Genomic DNA, 20,902 nt, shown 5'->3' on the forward strand with positions numbered 1-20,902 from the left:
CATTCCCAGATGTCCCAATAGAAACCCCAGAGACTGTGTAGATGGATGGGATGAAGGGGTGGAGCCTTATAAGAAGCTTCTAATTGGTGGTGCAAGGCATGGATTTATAGAGGACCAGTACACAGACTGAGCCACAGACTATAGTTAGGTGAGAAATTCTAAGATCTGCTGAGGTAAACCAGCCCATAAGATTACTCATGCAGGACCATGGGGATAGTAAGGAGAAATTAAGACCAAAACCCATGGCAGAGATGGCTATGAGGAAACTGAAGGAATCCAGACAGAAAGGAGCAAGAATTGCTGACAGAGAGTACTCTGGTCTTAATTTGGAAACAGAGTCAAAATTAACTATAGAGTGTATATTTAACTTTGTTAAAACATGTCTGTTTTATACTCCAAGGTTCTTAACATCAAACCTTGACATCTCAGCTTCACGTTCACATTTGCAGTGAAGTGTGTCCTGAGTCTTTCCTTACTCACCCCCATCTCAATTAGTTCCTCTGTTTAAATCTCTCATCTCTCCCTTGAAAGCACTTAGTACAATCAGTCATGACAAATTACATGTGTGATTTATGTGGCTTGCCACTAGGCTTCAGGCTTTGGGAGGCAGGAATCAGGTCTGCTTTGCTGATCACTCTGTGTCCCCAGCACCAAGCACAGTACCAGGTACAGAGTAGGTGCTCCATGAGTATCTGGTGAATGAATGGACACGGTTCTTCAAGTTGCTGCAAATCACATTGTGTGGGGGTGGCAGAGGGCCATAGGATGAGTTCAGCAGAGAAAAAAGCAGATGCAGGGGAGAGGCAGTTATTTGAAGAAGCTATCCTCGGCTGACAGCAGCAAAACATTATCCAAGCAATCATGCAAACTGGCCAGGTGGCCTTCTGTCTGTGTATCACCATATCTCTCGCATGTCCAGATGGCCCAGCCAGCACAGTCTGCTGGGTGCTGGCAGGGAAATGACTTTCCAGCTTCCCTGCTCTCACTGTCGTTGGTTCCTGATGTCCCAGATCTCAGGGGTTATTGCTGTATGCTCTCAGATTGTTCGGAATTGCTGGATAGTTAAGGTGAAAAAAGGCCCTTTTAAAGACTCTAAAATTTGTTCTGATACATTAGACTGGGGGGAGCGTGGACAGAGCAAAAGAACATAAAATTAGAGGTGGGTAAGGTCTCTGATGTAGGTTATGAAAACTCAAAACTGCAAATTCTAGAGCTGTAAGCCACAAGACTAGAGTTGCTCAAAAGCAGGGAGACCCTCCTGAAGAAGCACAAAAGCATGAACACCAATCACGTCAATGTTCTTAAAAATCTGACCAAATCTGTCTCGTGTAACTGAAGCCCATTGGACCAAGTGATCCCCAGAATATCTGAGCGACAGCCCTGCTAATAAGGAAGACTGCAATTGAACAGCCTCTTACAGTACCCCTAGTAATTTCCATGGTATGTTTATAAGAGACATCCTGACCTATTAAAATAACTGTTTCCTAAGTGTGGTTTCTTGAAGATATATACACCCTAAATTTTAGCCCTGTGTCAACTTCCAAAGAGTTAATACTATGCTGACATTCAGTAACAAGCTTTATGAATACAGCATATCTAGTTTGGAAAATGCCAATAAGGAAAGATAGAAACACTTCTCTGAGAAAATTTTTAATTAACACCTAAATATTTAAGACGAGAAGGTTTATTATTTATACACATTCCTCACTAGATGAAGGTAAGGCAACCTCATTCTACTTTTGTTATAATCACATCTGGCACTGAGGGTCCACAGGGAAGCAGTCCTAGAGTTTTCCAGAAAGTTTCATGCAAAATTTCTCCTATACATTAAATAGTGAAGTAGGAGCAATAGATTCTCCTGTTCATCAGAAAAGGACCAGATCTGAAGTAACTTGATTCTCCCTGCATTATTGTACAGCCAACCTCTACACCTCACTTGAGTAGAAATCATCTTTAATGTTAAAGGAATCTCCAGAAATGCAATATTAAACTATTAGATACTCAAATTCTCTAAGCCCAAATAATAAAAACTTCACCATAATTTGATTGCAAGACTGAGTGCACCATTGGCATTTTAAATCATTTAATCACTTGCCAACAGCTCAGAATGCAGTATTGATATTGAAACTTCTAAATGCTCTCTACAGCGTCTCTGAGATATAAATGAGAAGAATGCACTGAATGAAATAAGTAATTCGAGCATAATCATCCAGTAAATTCATCAAAAGGCTCATCTCTTACATCGGGCATAAGGCTCTTTCAGAAAAGATTTCTCAAAGACCAAGCCAATTAAAATAAGACAAAACAAAAGAATTTCCCACTTATTATATAAGCTTCTGGCCTAACACAGAACTTGTCACGGACAGACGGGAGCTAGACAAGGTCTTCAGTGGGAGGACTAACTGTCTCTTTTTTTCATTTCTTGGGAACATGAAAGGACAGGAAGAGCATGAGGGCAGGTAGCCACAGAAAAGGAAGTGGAGATGTATCTCTTTCATTTCTAATCATTGGGAAGTCCTTAGTTAAAGGAGCTTGAGGGAGCATAAGTTGTCACTAGAAAAGGCTCTGTCAGAGAGAAAAAGTTCAAGCCTTTGGTGCCCAGGAAGCCTGAAGCCAGCACAAGAATCACCAGGGTAAAGAAAAACTTCTTTAATTTAATAGCAAATAAGTGTTTGTTTGCTTTCAGGTTTGTTTAATGTTTGCCAAAGTTTTTCTATATTTAATTAAGAGATCTGAATTGATAAACTGTGAATGGAACATACTGGCAAAACTGAGCAAAGCCAATACTTCGAGGCCAATGCCCTTTCTAGATGACTGGAGGGACAGGTACCTGAACCAGCAGGGACTGTGTTTAAATAGGCAAATAGATCCCACTGGGCAGAGAATACAAAATCAGATGGTAGGAGGAGAGATGCATAAAATCCCCATTTAATTTTCACCTAGTGATAAGAAGCTTCAAAGAGAGGGGAAGAGTGATGACAGGGGGCCTCCCTGGTGGTGCAGCAGGCTGAGCACAGTGCTGTGAGGCTTTTTTTTCTTAGTTGGCCATTTTAAGAAAATTATTAATGGATAAAAAATCCAAAATGGCAAAGTCAGGCATGAGTCAAGTCTGTCTGGAAAGCTAAGGCAGAATCAAGCATTTATCACTATGATCTCTTTAATACAAAAATATAACAGCTGAAGTCAGGCTGGGTGTGGCCAGAAGGCATGGGGACCCCTCTGGCTTCTGACTTGTGGGCACACATTTTTCATATCACTTCTAACAACTTCCACACAGGCTGGCTGAAGGGGGGTGTGGTTGAAAGTCACCCCTCCCCGAGGCTGCTTTTTCTACTTTCATCATCCTGTGTCCAGAGCATCCGCTTTTGTTTTGCTTTCAAGCTCCCCTTAGAGGACTCCTTACAGGCTTGAGCACTGTTTTCCTTAACAGTGGTCTTATCTCCTATTTTACTGTGGTTAAAGCTGCTGAAGTGCAAAATTAGCTGTCCATATGGAAAAAACCTGTGGCACTGCCACTTTTAGTCATCCTTCACTTTTAAACATATTAGAAGATTGATATTATTAATGGATTTATATTTTAAATATTGTCTATTCATAGAGAAGGTAAAACCTTTTTTTTTTCTTACTTATTCAACTACTTACTTAGACTGTCTCAATTTTTCTGACCCTGCACCATCTGATGAGACTATTCATATTGTAAAAGTGAGAAAAATAGAGTGATACTTTTAAATCCGCATGAGATTCCTTCATATTGCCAATTATCTCTAAAAACACTAGCAATAGAAAACAGGAAGTCCTAAAGCTGTTAGTAATGCTGGCAAGAATGAGGGAAGTTAAACAATTTAAGGTCTTCCTAGCAACAGTATGATTGTAGAGCTTTACCTTATTGAATTCTCACATGGTCTCTATGAGGCAGACACTTTTTAAAAACCTACAGGCAGGTTAAGAGCTGCCCAGGAACACGTGGTTAGTAAGTGATGAAGCCAGGATTGACGCACAGGCAGTCTTGGCTATTAGCCACTAGACTGGCACTCCAACAATACACATATCTTAATGTAGATACGTCATATAAAATCTTCACATTTATTGTAGAGGAGGATTATTTTTGAAACAAAGTTTGCCCACGAATTTTAGATGCCACTAGTATATTCTTGGTGACAGTCTCAGGTAATTATGGTGGCAGTTCTTGGTTTAGGAAAAGTACAGATGAAGAGGAGAGACACCAGAGAAGTTTATAAGTTAAAAACAAAAAGTATGTCACACAAGCTGTTTGGAAATGACCCAGACCATGCTCAAAGGCTCACATTTTCCATCCTCTCCAATTAGCACGAACAGTTCCTTCCCACCCACTCCCACCCCCTCTTTGACCAAGTTAACTCACTCAAGTGTCAAGTACAGAACCCCAGCAGGGCTGCAGAGAGATTAACTTGGTCCCTGTCCTTGGAAAGGTCATCATGGTTTTATTTCTACCCAGTGAATGACAGGTTTACCTGATCCAAGTCATTCCGCAGAGCAATTTTGCTGGTTACCAGCTCATGGGCAAGGTCATCATTCTCTTGCTCCAGCCTCATGCTGGCTTCCTGTAATCTCCGGTTCTCCCTCTACAGAAAAAGAGCAACAGGCAGAGGTGGGCATTAGTGCCTGGAATGCTATCAGAAATAATGGAATTGGTGAGGAAAAAACAAGCAACAACGACAAAGTGAACTTCTGAAGGTATAAAAAGGAGAAGGCGCGAGTGGCACAGGAAGGCAGGATTGCTGTCTGGGAAACAACAGTGAGTTAAGCTAGCGGTGCGGATGCAAAACTCTACCTCGAGAGACTTACAGTCGTCCCTTAAACACTCCAACAGGACTTCATTATAAAAAAATGTGCCACAAAAAGCAAAATTTTCAAGCATACCCCCAAACTTGTGGGTTTTCATGTATTTTCATGTTGAATACAGACACAGACAATTCCTTGTTTGAAACATGTACAGTAATCCCACCCTTGACCTCAAGGGAAACTGCAAGACACAGTAGGGCTGAAGTGGGGGAACCACTAACATTTCTCAAATTGTTCTTCTAGTATTAGGCACAAATTAATTGAATATATTTAAGAACACTAAATCAGGGTTTATGATATGGCTATGAGCTGACCTTTTCATTCTTTGGATAAATATATTTTACTTTTCTGAACATCAATTTTTGTGCAACAGCATAGTACTTATGACAATGTCTTTTTATGGTATGTTTTTCTTTAAAGTTCAGCTTAAAAAATACTGGGGCAAAATGAATTACCGGCTATTATTTCCTCCTTGAACTACCAGGGAAAATCTAAAACAAGGTTACTCCAAATTGTAAGAACCATGTCACTAATTCTTACGAAGCAAGGTCTCTCTTTAACTTACCATTAGGAACTGTGCATGCATATCTATTTTCAGAACAGCAACTTATTATCTTTCATTCCAAAGTATCAAAAGTGCTTTCTTTGCTACTATTAGGCGATTCAAGAGAGCTGACAGGAAAGACTTCAATGTGCTGAGACCTTCCTGTTTGTCAGACTTAACACTCCTAATAGTGTTTTCTGCAAGGGTGGCAAAAATTCAAAGCAAGGCTGCCTAACCAGAAAATAAATCTATGACCTGGAAGGGAGAATATTATAGCATGTACACTAAGGTGAAGTGAGTTTGATCTTCAGTGGAACCTGGGATTGTTATATGGAAAATAATGTATTTCTTTTTCTTTTTAAAAGAAGGGCTAACTATGCCCTGAAATTTTTATGGAGCTAGAGGATCCAAAAACAGGGCTGGCAGAGAAACTAAAGGACAAACCCACTTTTTTACCATAAGTAGCCAACAGGATTCATTTATGTCTTCTTTTGGAAAAGATACACTGGGAGAGCTGGGGAATGTGAAAACATTTTTGATAAACATATCTACTAAAAAAGATAAAAACGATCCCAAATCAGTTAAATACTTCCAAATAACTTCATGACAGAATTCCATGCAGATTAAAATATAAGTGGAAAATATCTGATGACATAATATGCTCATGTTACCTTGTAGAAAAAAATAAGTCGAAGATCCCATTTTTATAACAATATAAATAACCAATATTAACTGTGCATAGTGGAATATTTTTGTTGTCCTTGGGCTTTTAAAATGTTTCCAAGTTTTCTAGAATGAATATTAATAATGTATTTTAAAAACTGTTTAAAAAAATAAAAAGAAATTCAGAATTTCAATGTCACTGGAAAGGACAAAATGACATAATGAGAATTTAAATCTATTTCTCTTCTTGCCTTCCTTGCTACCCAAAACCATGTGGAATCTACCTTTGTGACCAAGATACATGTAGCCTCTACAAGCCTTGCCAAGAAGGAACACTTTCCCAAGATAATCTTGAAGTGACAGTGGACATACTGATAGGGGTGAACTGTACCTATCAAATTCTGTCTCTTCCAGCTGCAGAAATCCTGTCCTCCCACAGAAGCCCAATAAAAATGGAGACTAAAATATTTTAAAGCCAGGTGGTCTAAGCCGAATCTTTTAATCTTTGCTGGAAAGAAAAAAATTCAAGTTCTAGCAGGGGCTACAGAGTTAAGTCTTTCATTTTGGTACAAACACTATTAGCCCTGTTTGTAGAAACAACCTACTAACTTGCTGAGAAGTTAATTAAAAAAAAAAAATGATTCACAAACTTTTCCAATAAATGTCCTCCTTTCTGGGAAGGGGCGGTGATACCCAGCATAATTTCATCACAACATATTTGACAACCAAAACCGCGTAGGCAGGGAAGAAATTTTTCTCATTTGCGGGGGGGATAAATACCTTCAAAAAGAGACCATGATAAAACCACTCCAGTACCTACTTCTGAGTTAAATGTTCTATTTATATTGAAATTGTACCCATAGGACTTTGAGGTACACAAAGCTCCCTAAACTATTTACATCATATTAATCTGGCACAAGGGAAAATGTTGCAGCCACCAGTTTTTCAGGTTACAGTGACTTATGCTTAGAAGTGAGTTAAAATAACCTGCAGTTAACGTCATTCAATGCTCAAGGAAAAATACTTTGTTCAAAGTAATTTTAAAAACACATCAGGTAGCTACTCCATTATTAATTAGAGTAAGTACCTCCTGGGTTGCATAAGAGATGAGAACTCTGGAAATTCGGACCAGCAACTTCCCATTACCTTGACTGCTGTAACTGGGGCCTTCCTTATAGGGACTAGGTAACAGGGTGGGGGATGGAGAGGGAAACACTTGTCAGATATTCTGAAGACCTGAGGGTCCCTTAAAAAGCAAAACAGACTAGGGAACACGCCTCCTGGCTTTTGCTTTAGCAAGCAGCTTCAGTTCAGTGTCTGCAAAGCAAGCAACACAGTGGAAAGTGTCAGATTCCTGCTCTGCACTCACAGACATGTGGAAAGCAAGTCATGGGGCCAAAAATGCAGTATCGTCCTCCAAAGTATGAACCTGGGGGCAGCAAGGTGTCCTGAGGAGCCCTCCAGTGCCACCAAGTGCTACAGGGAGACACTGAAAGAGATCACCTATAAAGAACTTGTCCACACTTACCAAGGACTAGAGAGTGATTGTTACTTGGCTGCTTTTCTAGCCTTTCCCAAGGAACCAAAACTGTTTTCAGAATTAACTGATCAAAAATAAGTGTGCCTTTATACTAAAATGGGGAAGAAAGTTGAGTTTTGATGGGTATGGGAAAGACAGAAACCTGGCTTGGTTCATTTTGAAATTCTGGCAAAGGGTGTCCACCCAAGAAAGACGTGAAGTCAGCTTCATTAACCTCAGCCAATCCTGAGATATTTGCATGCAATCAGTTTGCATAAACAATGTGCTGAGCCTGTGGGCAAAATAGGCAAAATTGCTTCCCTTTCAGAAAGACTATAGGAGACAATGCTTATATAACCCTTAAAACTCACAGCACACTTTGAAACATCTCCCATATCACACAATTGACACCATCTGAACAAAAAAGCACACAGCAACTTTCCATTAGTTCCCTCCCCTCTTGCATAGGAGATACACAGCTCGGAAAGTTGGGTTAGTAACTTTTGGGAGGAGGATACTGCATTTTTCAGAGACAGACACTGATGATACAGACATACATAGATTAAAAAAACTTACCTCCTCAAAAGTCATAGACCAACTACCGTTTTCAATCATAGGTACAAAGACAATTGAAAAAAAAAAAAGAATATCCAATGAAATTGCACACCTACTAATACATTCAGGAAATGGCAATAACAAAAACAGACACTTGTTAATGTTATTTTCTTTTTCCTTAGAGTGTCATATGCTGACTGCAAACATACGATGGAAGACAGTACATTTTAGGCAGCCAGTGGGCAAGTCTCAACTCAGGAAGACTGAGACACTAAGACTCCTCCCTCTTGACACTGCTATTGGCAGTCTGCATGACTGATGAAAATGCTGTATGTGGAACTATTAGCAACTACTGTGCGAGTTGTTTATACCGTGTTTTTGCAGCTGGGTGGAAGGAACTTCCTTATGTGTCAAGGTCAGAGCCTTACAAAACAGTTCATCTCCAGACAACAGAAAAAGTTGTTGGGCAGGGGAATGCAAAAGAAAAACAATCTTGGGTCTCATTTGTGTCTAGGGACTGAAGTTTGGGTGTAACAGTACAAGGGATGGTGAACATCATTTATTCCAAGATGAGAAATCAGAAAAATATGAACTGGCAGTCAAAAGAAACTGCTTAAAGGAAAAAATGATGGGGAAGGAGTCAGTTTTATAAACTTTAGCTCAGTGCTTTGGGTGTGTTGTCTGCTGCTATAATAAATTCAGTGAAGGGTCAGAAGAAAATGTTTTCCTAAAAGATTGAGTGCAATTTTATTTTAGTAACAAAACACTCTGTTCTCACTATTTTCTTTTGAATATCTCTTTCAAAAGAGTTGATTAATCATCATCAAATCTCAGTAGTTTTTTGACATACAAAGACAAATGTCTGCAGATGAAATGTGTAAGCATCTACATTGTAAATGAGGATTTGAAAAAGAAAATCTAGATATTTGAATTGTTTTATGCTCTTTTTTTACCCAACACTGTCAGTTTTATCTTTCTGGTGGAAATTAAAAAAAATTTAAATGTCAAACTAAAACCAAAATCTTGTCAGTATTAACTAACAGTTGGCAAAACAGATTGCACTTCTTTTAGACTTTAAAAATTACTCTAGCGCAGAGGTCAGCAAACTTTTAATGTAAAGGGCCAGATAGTAAATATTTTAGGTGTTGCAGTCCATAAGGTCTTTGTTGAAACTATTCAACATTGCCATTATTATGCAAAGCAGTCTTAGACAATAAGAAAAAAAATGGGTGTGGCTGTGTTCCAATAAAACTTTATTGACAAAAACAGGCAGAGGGATAGATTTGGCCCACAGGACCTGGTTAACTGGCCTGTTCTATTCTACCATACAAATCAAATTTTAAAAAAAGCAAATCACTTACAGATGATGTAGAAACATATCAGTATGACATAATTTTCTTAGCCATACTACTTTTCTTTTTTTTGTGGAACCTTCGCTGGCTGCCAGGGAACCAACCAGCACTGCAGAGGCTGCGGGCAGCCTTGCAGCCCAGTGCTCAACCGCTGCGCCACCGGGGAGGCCCTTAGTCATACTACTTTAATAGGAAACAAAACTTACTAAGAATCAAAGACAACTTTTGCAGAACTAATTCTGAAAATCATCAATAAACATGCCTATGGATTCTTAAAATATGCATACCATTTATACTTCCCCTCCCCTGAGTGTCAGGTATAAATCAACCAGCAGACAAATGTCTTCGGAAACCACCTGTTCATTTTTAGCTAAGTTGTTCAAGAACTCTCAAGAGAGTTTAGGCCTGCATTCTCCACCTTCCAACAAGGTCCTGGGTTACCAAGGTCAAAAAGAGAGTAACAGCCTTCTGAAGTTAATCATTAAATTGGCACAGGCAGATAAGAACCTGTCAAGAATCCTTTTTGACTGTTACTATTCATTAAAAGTACATTATTTCATATATTAACATTTCTAAAAGACAACACGAGTCTCTGCGATATGGAAAAAACAGCAAAAGGTTAGTTAATTTTCAGTGGCAGAAAAACATTTTCAAAGATGAATTCACTTATCTTGACTTTCCTAAGTAAGGGAAACCCAACAGTGAGGGAAAAAAGGGAAATGTTTGCCCCTCCCAGGTAAGAAGTTTAGCACAATTTAAACTTCAAGTTAAAAAATAAAATGTGATAATTGCTAAAAAATTATTTGATTACATATGTCCTAGGTGGCAAACTGTGCCTCAAATATTTTGTTTGGATTGTTTTTACTCCATATTATTAAACTGATAAATTTAAAATTTCAGGAGGTGGCCTCCCTGGAGGCGCAAAGGGTTAAGCACAGCACTATGAAGCTATCACAGCCTCTGCAACATGAGTTCAATTCCGGGCCAGTCAGGGAGATACCCACATGGAGCAGCAGACCTCTCCTGACATGCCCACTGCTCCCCTCAGCAGTGTTTTCACTTAGTCTGCCTGTTCTTCTCCCCACTCTGTCTCTGGTGAATCCTCTCACCCCCCACACCTCTGGCCTGTACCCCAGTTCTTATATGCATAAATAAATCTTTAAAAAAAATAAAATTTCAGGAGAGAGAAGGGCTTTATAAAAATGAGTATGTGCAAGAAAACTTTTGTAAATGTAGAGGAATCATTTCTGTTTGAATTAGATTTTAATAAAAAAAATTACTATCTTTTACCTCAAGAAAGAAGTTGAACATTTTAAATCTAATTATACTGAACATGGATAAGATATTCCAATTATAAATTATGTATTTATATACTACTATCTGTGTCCCAACCCCAAGAGAATTTAAGCAGTCCTGATTCTTTCCAGGATTTCCCTTCTAGAATAGGCAATAACATAATCTTCACTATGCCTTGGGAGCATGAACTTAATTAATTATCGACTTAACCCACATTTGTGCAAGTAGTTCTTTAATTAAACTAGAAAAATATATCACCTTCCAAGGGTGGATGAAGGCTACTGTTCTCTAAAAAGTACAAATTTTTTTTTTACACAAAACTTTCTCCAAATGGAAACAATTCATTCCTTAAAATAATAAATAATATTTTAATTTCTGAAATTAATAACTTCATTAGGGGCTTGGATACCACTGTTATCAAAAATGTACTAAAATAGCTATACATTTCCATGAATGTATTTTCTGGGGACTTGCAAAAATGAAAAGGTACATGAGGTATTTCTACAGCCAAATCTTCTGCATTACTCCTAATTTGAAATCAATCAATATATTTACAAATCAAAATATCATGGGAGATAAATATAACTACACAATTCTAACCAGGTCTAAGTTAAACAATAAAAGAGGCTTAGAATAAATATTCTATTCTTTTCTTACAATAAAGTTTCCTTTCTGTCCCTTGGAATGTAGTCACAAAGATAAACAGAAAGAGGACACCAAAGGTTGAAGCAGTAATTTAAGGACACCTGAGTTTCAAATACAAACTGATGCCCAGACCAGCTGGCATATGTATTACCTATTTATATATTTATGTCTATGTGCATGCATACATGTATGGTATATATGTCTCAACATTAAAGGCATCACAGAAAATGAATGCACACCCATTTATGTTGGCCTTTCCCCTATAAATATTGGTAGACATAGGATCTATAGTCATTCAATAGCTCCAATTCTGATAGGAAGGTCGCACTTCCTCAGGTACAGCTAGTGCACAGGTACCTCTCATGTGACTTGGAGTTCATGAATAGAAGACAGTGGGCTTGATGTCAGTCCTCTATGAGCATTCTGTTTGGTCTGTGGGTTTGTTTGCTTTATTACATGCAATTCACATATTATAAAGTTCAACTTTTCAATCTTTTAAAAAGAGAATAGTATTTTTATTTAATTTTTTAAAGATTTATTTATTTATGCATACAAGGGGTTGGGGTATAGGCCAGAGGTACAGGGAGGGGGAGGTGAGAGAATTCACCAGAGACAGAGTGAGGAGCAGTACAGGTATACTGACTGAAATATACTGCTGAAGGGGCAGCAGGCGAGTCAGGAGAGGTCCGCTACGCCATGTGGGTTAGCTCCCTGGCTGGGGATTGAACTCTTGTTGCAGTGACTGCTGATCGTTTCATAGTGCAGAGACCTATGTGCCACCAGGGAGGTCCAAGGTCAACTTATTAAAAAATGTACCATTTGGTTGTGTTAGTATATTCATTCGCTTGTGAACCATCACCATCGACCTAACACCAGCACATTTTCCTCATGATTAGGGTTTTAAAATTTAGCTTTATACTAAGATTATTTCCGTCTCTCTTTGTGGTGAGATATAAGTGTTACATATCATGAACATAGTGATATAAACTGGAAATTTAGATATTTGCATAGGTCATAAAAATAGACACAAATATGTTTAGATGGATATAGCAAGAATGTGTCAGCTGAAAGCTACCTCCTAATTGATAAATTTTAATCCCACCTCTGGCTTCCTGAAGCAACCTGTTTTGTACACTACCATGTATGAGGAAAACATCACCAAATAAAAAAAAATCTCTTGGAATATCTTACCGTACAACATTTCTGGGCCTTTAAAAAAAATTTCCACACCTTCCTAACTCCCATGCCATATGGCACGCAAGGGAGGAAAGTGTCACTTTAAGTGGATCCCAAATTTGAGGAGGTTATCAGTGAGCTGGTGCCAGTTTTTACTTGAGGCTCCCAAAGATCTTCCCAAGTTATTCTGAAGAATTTACATGACTGTGTTCCTAGTCCAAAATCTATGAATTTTACATCCCAGGAAGGAGATTTTATTCTTGACAGGATTAAATTAGAAGATGCAAAAATGCACTTTCTAAGACATTTTTCCACTTCAATTAAGATAATTAAACTCAACATTGAATATCTGCTGATGGTTGGAAACTAAGTTGTCAACTGCCACTTTGAAAATGTAATTGTAATTTGAGGACCAAAACTTCACCAAGTCTATCATCAGTATAAATGCCTGGAGAGTATTAAAAAGGTAGAGTTATGAGTTAGATGATTGACTGACAAGCTGTTAAAACAATACAAAATTAATAGCTGCAGAGGGTACCCAATATGCACAAATAAAAGAGGTCACAACATACAAACTTAAAAGTAACATCTATTTTCAAAACAAAAACAGTTTAATTCTACTTTGATCCCCATAAGATGAATTGTACATATTGATAGTCTTATGTATGGTAAATTTTTTAAAAAATAATATGCATTATACTATTTATACATATTAGCCTTGACACAAAAAGAATTTTAAAAAAAACAGTAACAAGTTCAAGCTCAGTCTGATTTAAAATATATAATTTTAGCCTTTGATTACCCTCTTTTCTATTTTAAAGCACTTGTCCTAGATTTTATTCACAGCAATGGTAACAATAAGAAAATCAGAATGAAATGGGCAATAGGAGGGCTTCGTTTTGGATCCTTAATAATCCTTTGTATTATTACCGCAAGCCTTTCTAAAGCAGCATACTCATAGGTCGCATTAAAACTAGTTTTATTAAGGTGTGGTGATGGTGATAGAAATGACCTTCAAAAATTATTCTATGAAATCCTTATGTGTTAACAGTTACCTAGCATAGCAGTTCTCTACCCAGCTCTATAAACAAGGGGAGAAACATACAGATGTTGGAATGGGTAGCAATACAAGGGAAGGATTGTGAGGGACAAGAGGGACAGACCCACATAAAGTAATTATTATCCTTGTAATACTTGGGTAACATAAGGTGGTAAGCCTAATAAGTCTCATAGCAACCATTTATTGAACACCACTATGCCGGACACTTAACATACCATCTCTCTCACCCTCACCACAATCCATCAAGGAAATATTTATTTTTCAGATGAAGAAGAGGTTCAATAACTTGGAGATGCTGAACTGATAGCACAAGGGTTAAACCCCTAACTTGGATTATAAATCCTGTGCATTTTTTTGGTTTTGTTTTGTTTTGGAAAGCCAGGATTTGAACTCAGGTCTAACTACAAAATCCACATGCCCCTTTGTGAACCTTCTTCTATGCTATTCAATTCAGCAACAGTTGTGAGCAAACTGTGTGCGCACAGCTGCCTGTGTCCAGCTCTCTGGTCACATAAAGACAATTCTAGATACAAATGTGAGAGTCATCCTACTAAAGGCAATTTAATTAATAAAGCCACTCCAGTGCTTTTCTTGGCAGGGCCTTTAAGCATGGTGATGCTCAATGTAAAACTAAGATATTCTCTTTCCCTAGAATACTGACAAAGAGAGGGAACGATTATGCATCAGTAGGAATCCCAAGAATTAAAACATGTAGAAGGGAGACATAATATGTACTTGGGGAGAAAGTTTGAGATAATTTCCCCAACATTGATTGCATCATGGAAATCATGTTTCTAATTCCCATTGAAGAGATCTATCTTTATGAAATGCTCGATTTTTACAAATACTAAAATTAACTAAGATAGTAAACTGAAGTCATTTTGATTCTAAAACTACAAACTATAGTTAAATGTTACTATTACTCGTAAATTTGTTGTGGAAATAAATGTTGCGACAAACACCATTACTGTGCTGATACACCATTATGGTTTTTATTTTTCCTTCTGAATTTGTTTTGTTAACATTTTCTACAGAGAGAGGTGAGTCTGAAACATTCTTTGCCAGTACTGGAACAGTTCACCTTCTAAAGGTCTTTGAGGATGTGACCGTGCACAGCTAAAACAGTACTTTGCCATGTTTCTTTTTCCTCATTTTTGAAAGTAGTCGATAGCCACTTTCTTTCTTTTCCCCTCTCTTTCAGCTTCTTATGAAGATTCCCAGTATAAATGCAACAGGTGGAGTTACCTACAAATATACAAACTGAAAGAAAAGAAATATTATGGTTGGCGACTCAGGAGTCTCCTGGACATTTAGCATGGTCAGAGGGTTTCTAAGTCAATCAAGAAACAGAGGGAAGTGAATTTGCTACAATTGCTGCTTTAGGGTAAAGAAGGTACTTCGCCCTGACAGGTGACCCAGATCTCCCATACCTTGTATCTATCCATTGGGTCTTCCTGCTGCAGCTGACTCTCTCGCATTGTATGATATTCTTTTTCATATTTCTTCAGCTTCTTGGTTGGTACCTGCAGGGATTAGAGGAAAAGCCTATTAGACAAGATGGACATTGTTCAGGAAAACATTTTCTCATGTGTTTCCCGGCTCAGTCTCTGGTATTCTAACTCACCCAACTCAAAGTTAGGTGAAGAAATCCAGATTAGAGCAGGCATCTAAAGACTTTTTCTGAAAGGTCTATTTAGTATATATCGTGGCCTCTGTAGGCCACACAGTCTAGGTCACAAGTATTCAACTTGGTCATTGCACAAAAGCTGCAACAGGTGAGACAAGAATAATGGCTGTTTTCCAACAAACTTTATTGATAAAAACAGGCTGCAGTTTGTCCGCTTCTGTTCTACAATTTTGCTGGTATGTCATGACTTTTTCTTATTAATATATTTAACAATGCTATTAATTCTATTAACCATGTTTAAGTAAAGTTCACTCATAGCCTTCTACCATGGTGAATATGTTATTATTTTATAAAAATAAGAAATTGAGCAACAAAAAAAAATTTTAATGGTGTTAATATATCAAAGAGAAACAGGATTCTAAAAATTTGTCACTGAAAACTCAAATACAGGATAATTGTGTTATATGAGATAACAGATAATCATCTAAACCACTCATCTACTTTTTGCTAAAATTATATCATTTATAAAAGACAGTAGTCCACTATTTTCTGGAGAAAAAAAAAACTAGACTATTATAGAACCCTAGAATTCTAAAAGTAAACAAATAAGTCTAGCATAGAATAAAGGTCACAGAATTAGCTAGCTAGAGCAGAGTCTGCATGTCTATTAGTTATTTATGAACCATATAAACCCTTGGAAAACGGGCATTTAATCTGCATTTCTTCATCTGTAAAATGACAGGGAAGCAAATTTCTACTTCTTAATGGTTGTCAAGAGAATTAAATGACATGAGTGAAGTATCTAAAATAATGCCTGGTTCATGTAAGTTTTTTTTTTTTTAAAGAGTTTCTTTCTTTCTTTTTTTCCCCCCAAAGATTTATCTATTTATCTATACAAGAATCGGGGTGCAGGCCAGAGGTGCGGGAGGGTGAGAGGATTCACCAGAGACAGAATGGGGAACAGAACAGGCAGAATGACTAAAATACACTGCTGAGGGGAGCAGCAGGCGAGACAGGAGAGGTCTGCTTCGCCATGTGGGACCCTCACCTGCCAGCCGGGATCAAACCAGTGCTGCAGAGGCTGTGGACAGTTTCACAGCGCTGTGCTCAACCACCTGCACCACCAGGGGAGGCCCTCATGTAAGTGTTTTAATTGCTTTTTAAAAAGTGTTCAATCAGATCTTGATTATTATCATAATCTATTCTGTTTCATAAAACAGATTAAGTCTACTTTCAGGTTTTCTTTGGTTAATCAAAATTATATAATTCCTTTAGGCATCAATCTCCTTAATGTTTAAGTCCTACAATGACTAAAGTTTCTCATTTACAATTATCTAATTTACAAATGTGTTATTTTGTTGAATTCTTGAGGACTTGGTAAAGGCAAGGAGGCTGTGTTGATGTCCCTTAGTATCTGTCATGATACCTGCAGAAGAAGTGGGCCCACAAGAGGCCCTCAACAGTTTGTTTCTTCTTGAGTTTAAAATATGGTATTTAGAAAACATGTATATGTGTGAGAGCAAGAGAGAACAGAAAGTACCCAGAAAGAATATAAAAATATCTCACACTTTCTGGGCTGAAGATAGTTTCAATTATCTGCAATCTGCTGGAAAATTTGCTAAATGAAAAAAACAGGAACCCCAAACCTCCTGCCCCACTTTAATCTAGGGGCACTCCACAGTGCCGGAGTTGGCTTCTCACTACAGTTGTGGAGTTTCACAGACTCGGTCCAAACCTCATAGACAATAAATCATTCAACAACTACTTGATGACAATATGCCCGTGGCCAATGCAAGAAAGTCTCCCTGTCAAAGAAGTTCGGACATTTTCTAGGTTGTAACTGAATTGCAAAACTGCTGACAATTGCTGACTATTGTCATGAGAAACTCTAATCCTTTATTACTTCATTTCCAGAGACTGTCAAGGGTACACCATGATTCACCAGACTACAGTAAGAAGAAAGTACCACTGATCAACTATGCAACTTCAAGATCATCAGATAAACAACAAGGAAAATACACACCATTATGTGCTAGTAAAAGCAACAATATTTTTCTTGATTTTGTTAGGGTACTTGATTTTCTCTAGTTTTCTTTTTTCTGTATGTATTAATCACACACTTGAAAATCAAAAAAGGAGTGTCAAGATGAAGTGGCAAATTACTAGCTGTGAAGTCACCTGGAGCTGTGGAAAAAAAGGAAGAACTATCAAAGTTTCAAATATTCATGGATATTTTAGGGGTAGAGGTCAGGGGGAAAGTGGGAGATCGTGTGAGGAGGTGGCCTACACCAACAGGCATTTACGCATAGGATCAGAGGTATTTCACTTACTTTCCAACTAAACAGGTACCAGGCTGAACACCAGACCTGTGTGGAAGCATTTTCTACGTGGTTCTAAAATGGACCTATTCACCAAGGGCTGAATTACAGTCTTGTTTTGGAGAGCTGCTTCTAAAACCATTATTTAAAAAACTCAAGCTATTAATGAGTTTTTTTTAAAAAACAAAACAAAACGAAACTCATAAGAGTGTCTTTTTAAGAGTCAATCTTGTTACTTATGTTGAGGTTCATTTCAAAGTGAAATTTTACCCAAAATGCATTAAACATCCTCCATAAGCTAGTCCTTTTCCATCTGGCTGAGATTCTAGGATGTTTGGCTCATCCTGTTCAGGGAAACAGAGCAGGTTCCCAGAACAATATGTTGCTAGGAAACCTTCCAAGCTTATTTATCTTGAGCTGTGGGGTGATATTGAGCATCCACCTGTGATTGGCACAAAGTGAAAAGGGGGAAAACGGGTGGAAGAGGAAGAGACAGGGAAACTGAAATGAAACTCCTGTTGTTTATGAGATAATCAAAGGAAACAGAGAGACTGTTAAGAGTTTTTAATACTATATTTCAGGACAAAATTGATTTTATTGTAGGGTATATAATCTTGGGCTTGAAATTTTCTTTACCAGAGAAAGGAATAAAAAAAATCTTTTTGTATGCAGTTTTAATTCAAAGAACGGAAAGTCATCTAGAATTATTATAATAGGGCCTCCCGGTGGCGCAGCGGTTGAGCGTTGGGTTGCGAAGCTGCCCGCAGCCTCTGCGGCGCCGGTTCGATCCCCGGCTGCTCCCCGGCCACCAGAGGAGGGTCCCACATGGCGCGTAGACCTCTCCTGCCGCCCGCTGCTCCCCTCAGCAGTGTACTTCAGTCTTTCTGCCTGCTCTGTTTCCCGCTCTGGCTCTGGTGAATTCTCTCACCCTCCCGCGCTTCTGACTGTACCCAGTGCTTGTATAAACAAAACAAACAAATAAATAAATAAAAAATAAAGTTACCAAGTCTTGTTTTAAAAAAAAAAAGAATTATTATAATAGAAATAATATTACCCCAAGAGCAGTAGAGGATCTCTCCCTTTAAGTTAAATAAATGCAATGTAAATGTACACTTGAAAATGTGTTAAAAGTCATCGATCCTTTTAATGTCTATTTAATTTTGGGGTCTTGTTCTACCATCCATCCATCATCTGTCTATCCGATACTTCCTATTTGGCTAAATTTAGGAAATGTCCTCAGAGAATCCATAACTGTTTGATAAGTGTGACTGAAAATGTACAATTGCCACTTCGAAATGGTATTTATTGAAAACAACCAAATAAATAGAGAAAGAAAATAGGATATCAAATCCTGGCAAGACCCCTAAGGAGTAGGATAGCAATTACTTAAATAAGCAGCTAAGGCTTAACATTCTGGACTTGACAACTACAATACACTAGAGAAGTCAGCACATAATACACAATCAGTGTTTTCATCTTTGAGTATTTTATGATATTTAGAGATATTGCACATTATGTTTGGTCCTGATATTTAAATTCATTACCTATATAATGATTTATACAGAATTAATAAATTAGAGCTGGAGGGATGTCTGCAGACTGCCTATCTGGTACGAACCCTTTCCTGGGAATGAGGAAACTGAAACCATACTGCTGGAGCACAGGATGGAGCCAGGAGAGACAGCTGGAACTTGACAGTATGCTTTTCCGGTATTGGGCTGTCAGGGAAGAGTTTCCCAAACTTAAGTCACTCAAAAATAACTTAATAATTTAATTCAATAATTAAATCAACTGCTTTTATACAAACTTACTTTATAACAAAACAATCAATTTGGAATCAAGAGTCAATATAGAAAAGAACAAATAAACTTAAGGTAAAGGGAGCTGTGGGGAGTAGCAGGGGGATGTGAAAGAGTGTCCTTCAATAACAGGGAAAGCAAAAGTATACTTACTCATTTCTCCCCCTTTCTCATTGTTAATCATGTTGGCCATGGGAGAAGACTGAAGAAGAATAAGTTCAACGTTCTTCATATCCATGCTCTCCCTTTCCTTCTATTTACATTTTATTTCCTATTTTTATATATGACACTGACATATGAAAAACAATTTTTGTTGTATATCAATTGCTTTTACATGAATATGCCTTAATCTTTGCCTCACTGATCACACCTAGCTGGGTTATCATCGTATTTTATATTTTTAATTTCATCATCTTCTTGTTAATATTTTAATTTCATGTGCAGTAGTTACTTCTAATAAAAGATACTTCTTTTATGCATATGATTTGGTTATGTTTCCTGATTATCAAGTGTGATCTTTATACATTTAAGGAGTTCAAGTGCGTTCAAATAGCACACAGCTGAAATTTTGCACCGCAATTAATGGAATCATTAAATTCAAGTAACAAATTTGCAACACACCCATTATATTAACTTAAGGAAAATTTGCACACACACAAAGGAAATGCTACAACAGCAGAATACACATGTGGAGATTTTCAGCCTAGTCCCTCTATGTACAGCGTAATGTTTGACATGTACTGATCTTAGGAAGCAGTTTATCAATTTTGTGAAAAGTCAGAAAACTCAATTCTTCCCCTCCTGTGCACTTTTCCCTGTATGTTTCCTTCACTTTTCACAGGTAGCACTTCACTTGATACCTCTGGTCACCAAATGTATGGTGGTTTTCCCTCAGAACAAACAATTCTCTGCAACACCAGTTGAGTGTCTACAATTTAACTCAAATCTTACATTCTCTGCCTGGAGATAATGCAGACCCCACATATAAGGGCTTAGGTCCATGAGACTGCCCTCTTCTTTCTAGTCACAAGCCCTTGTAGATAACCCATGCTTCTGACAACTTGCTATAGAGGGGAGGTTCTAATCACCTCCTCCTTGGGTTTGATCAACTTACTTAAGCAGCTTACAGAAATCAGTGAAACTCTTATTTACATGTGCCTGCTTATTAAGGATATGATAAAGGATACAGATGAACAGTAAGGTGGAGAGATGCACAGGGGAGATGTCTGGGAGGGGCCCCAACATAAAGCTCTGTCCCAGTGGAGCCGAGGTACATCACCCTCCATGTGTGGATGTGTTCACCAGTCTGGAAACTCTCCAAACTCATACTATTGAAATTTTATGGAGGCTTCTTTGAATGGACATTATAAAAATTGTTAATTGTCCTTCTAGCCCCTTTCCCCTTTCTGGAGAAGTGGGTGGGTGTCTGTGGTAGAGGGCTAAACATTCCAAGTTTCTACTGATGACTTGGTATTTTTGGTGAACAGTCCCATCCAGGAGCCTGCCCTGAGTCCAGTCAACAGGCAA

The 20,902-nt window shown here is 38.0% G+C and overlaps 1 protein-coding gene across 7 annotated transcripts in view; it reads right to left on the reverse strand.

The window, feature by feature from the left end:
• The window catches only part of RABGAP1L (RAB GTPase activating protein 1 like), a gene marked incomplete at both ends in the record, with an annotated part of 493,888 nt that overhangs the window by 13,628 nt on the left and 459,358 nt on the right, over window positions 1-20,902 (reverse strand). For 6 of the 7 annotated variants that reach the window (XM_084251369.1, XM_084251368.1, XM_084251372.1 and 3 more), the window contains 2 exons: window positions 4,491-4,601; window positions 15,062-15,154. In XM_084251369.1, coding sequence (XP_084107495.1) covers window positions 4,491-4,601; window positions 15,062-15,154 — 204 coding nt within the window. Of the gene's footprint in view, window positions 1-4,490; window positions 4,602-8,123; window positions 8,163-15,061; window positions 15,155-20,902 lie in introns of those variants that run through there. The other variant, XM_084251373.1, reaches the window with a different exon arrangement.

This window comes from Talpa europaea (genome assembly GCF_964194135.1).
Source record: "Talpa europaea genome assembly, chromosome: 12".
Taxonomy (NCBI): Eukaryota; Metazoa; Chordata; class Mammalia; order Eulipotyphla; family Talpidae; genus Talpa; species Talpa europaea.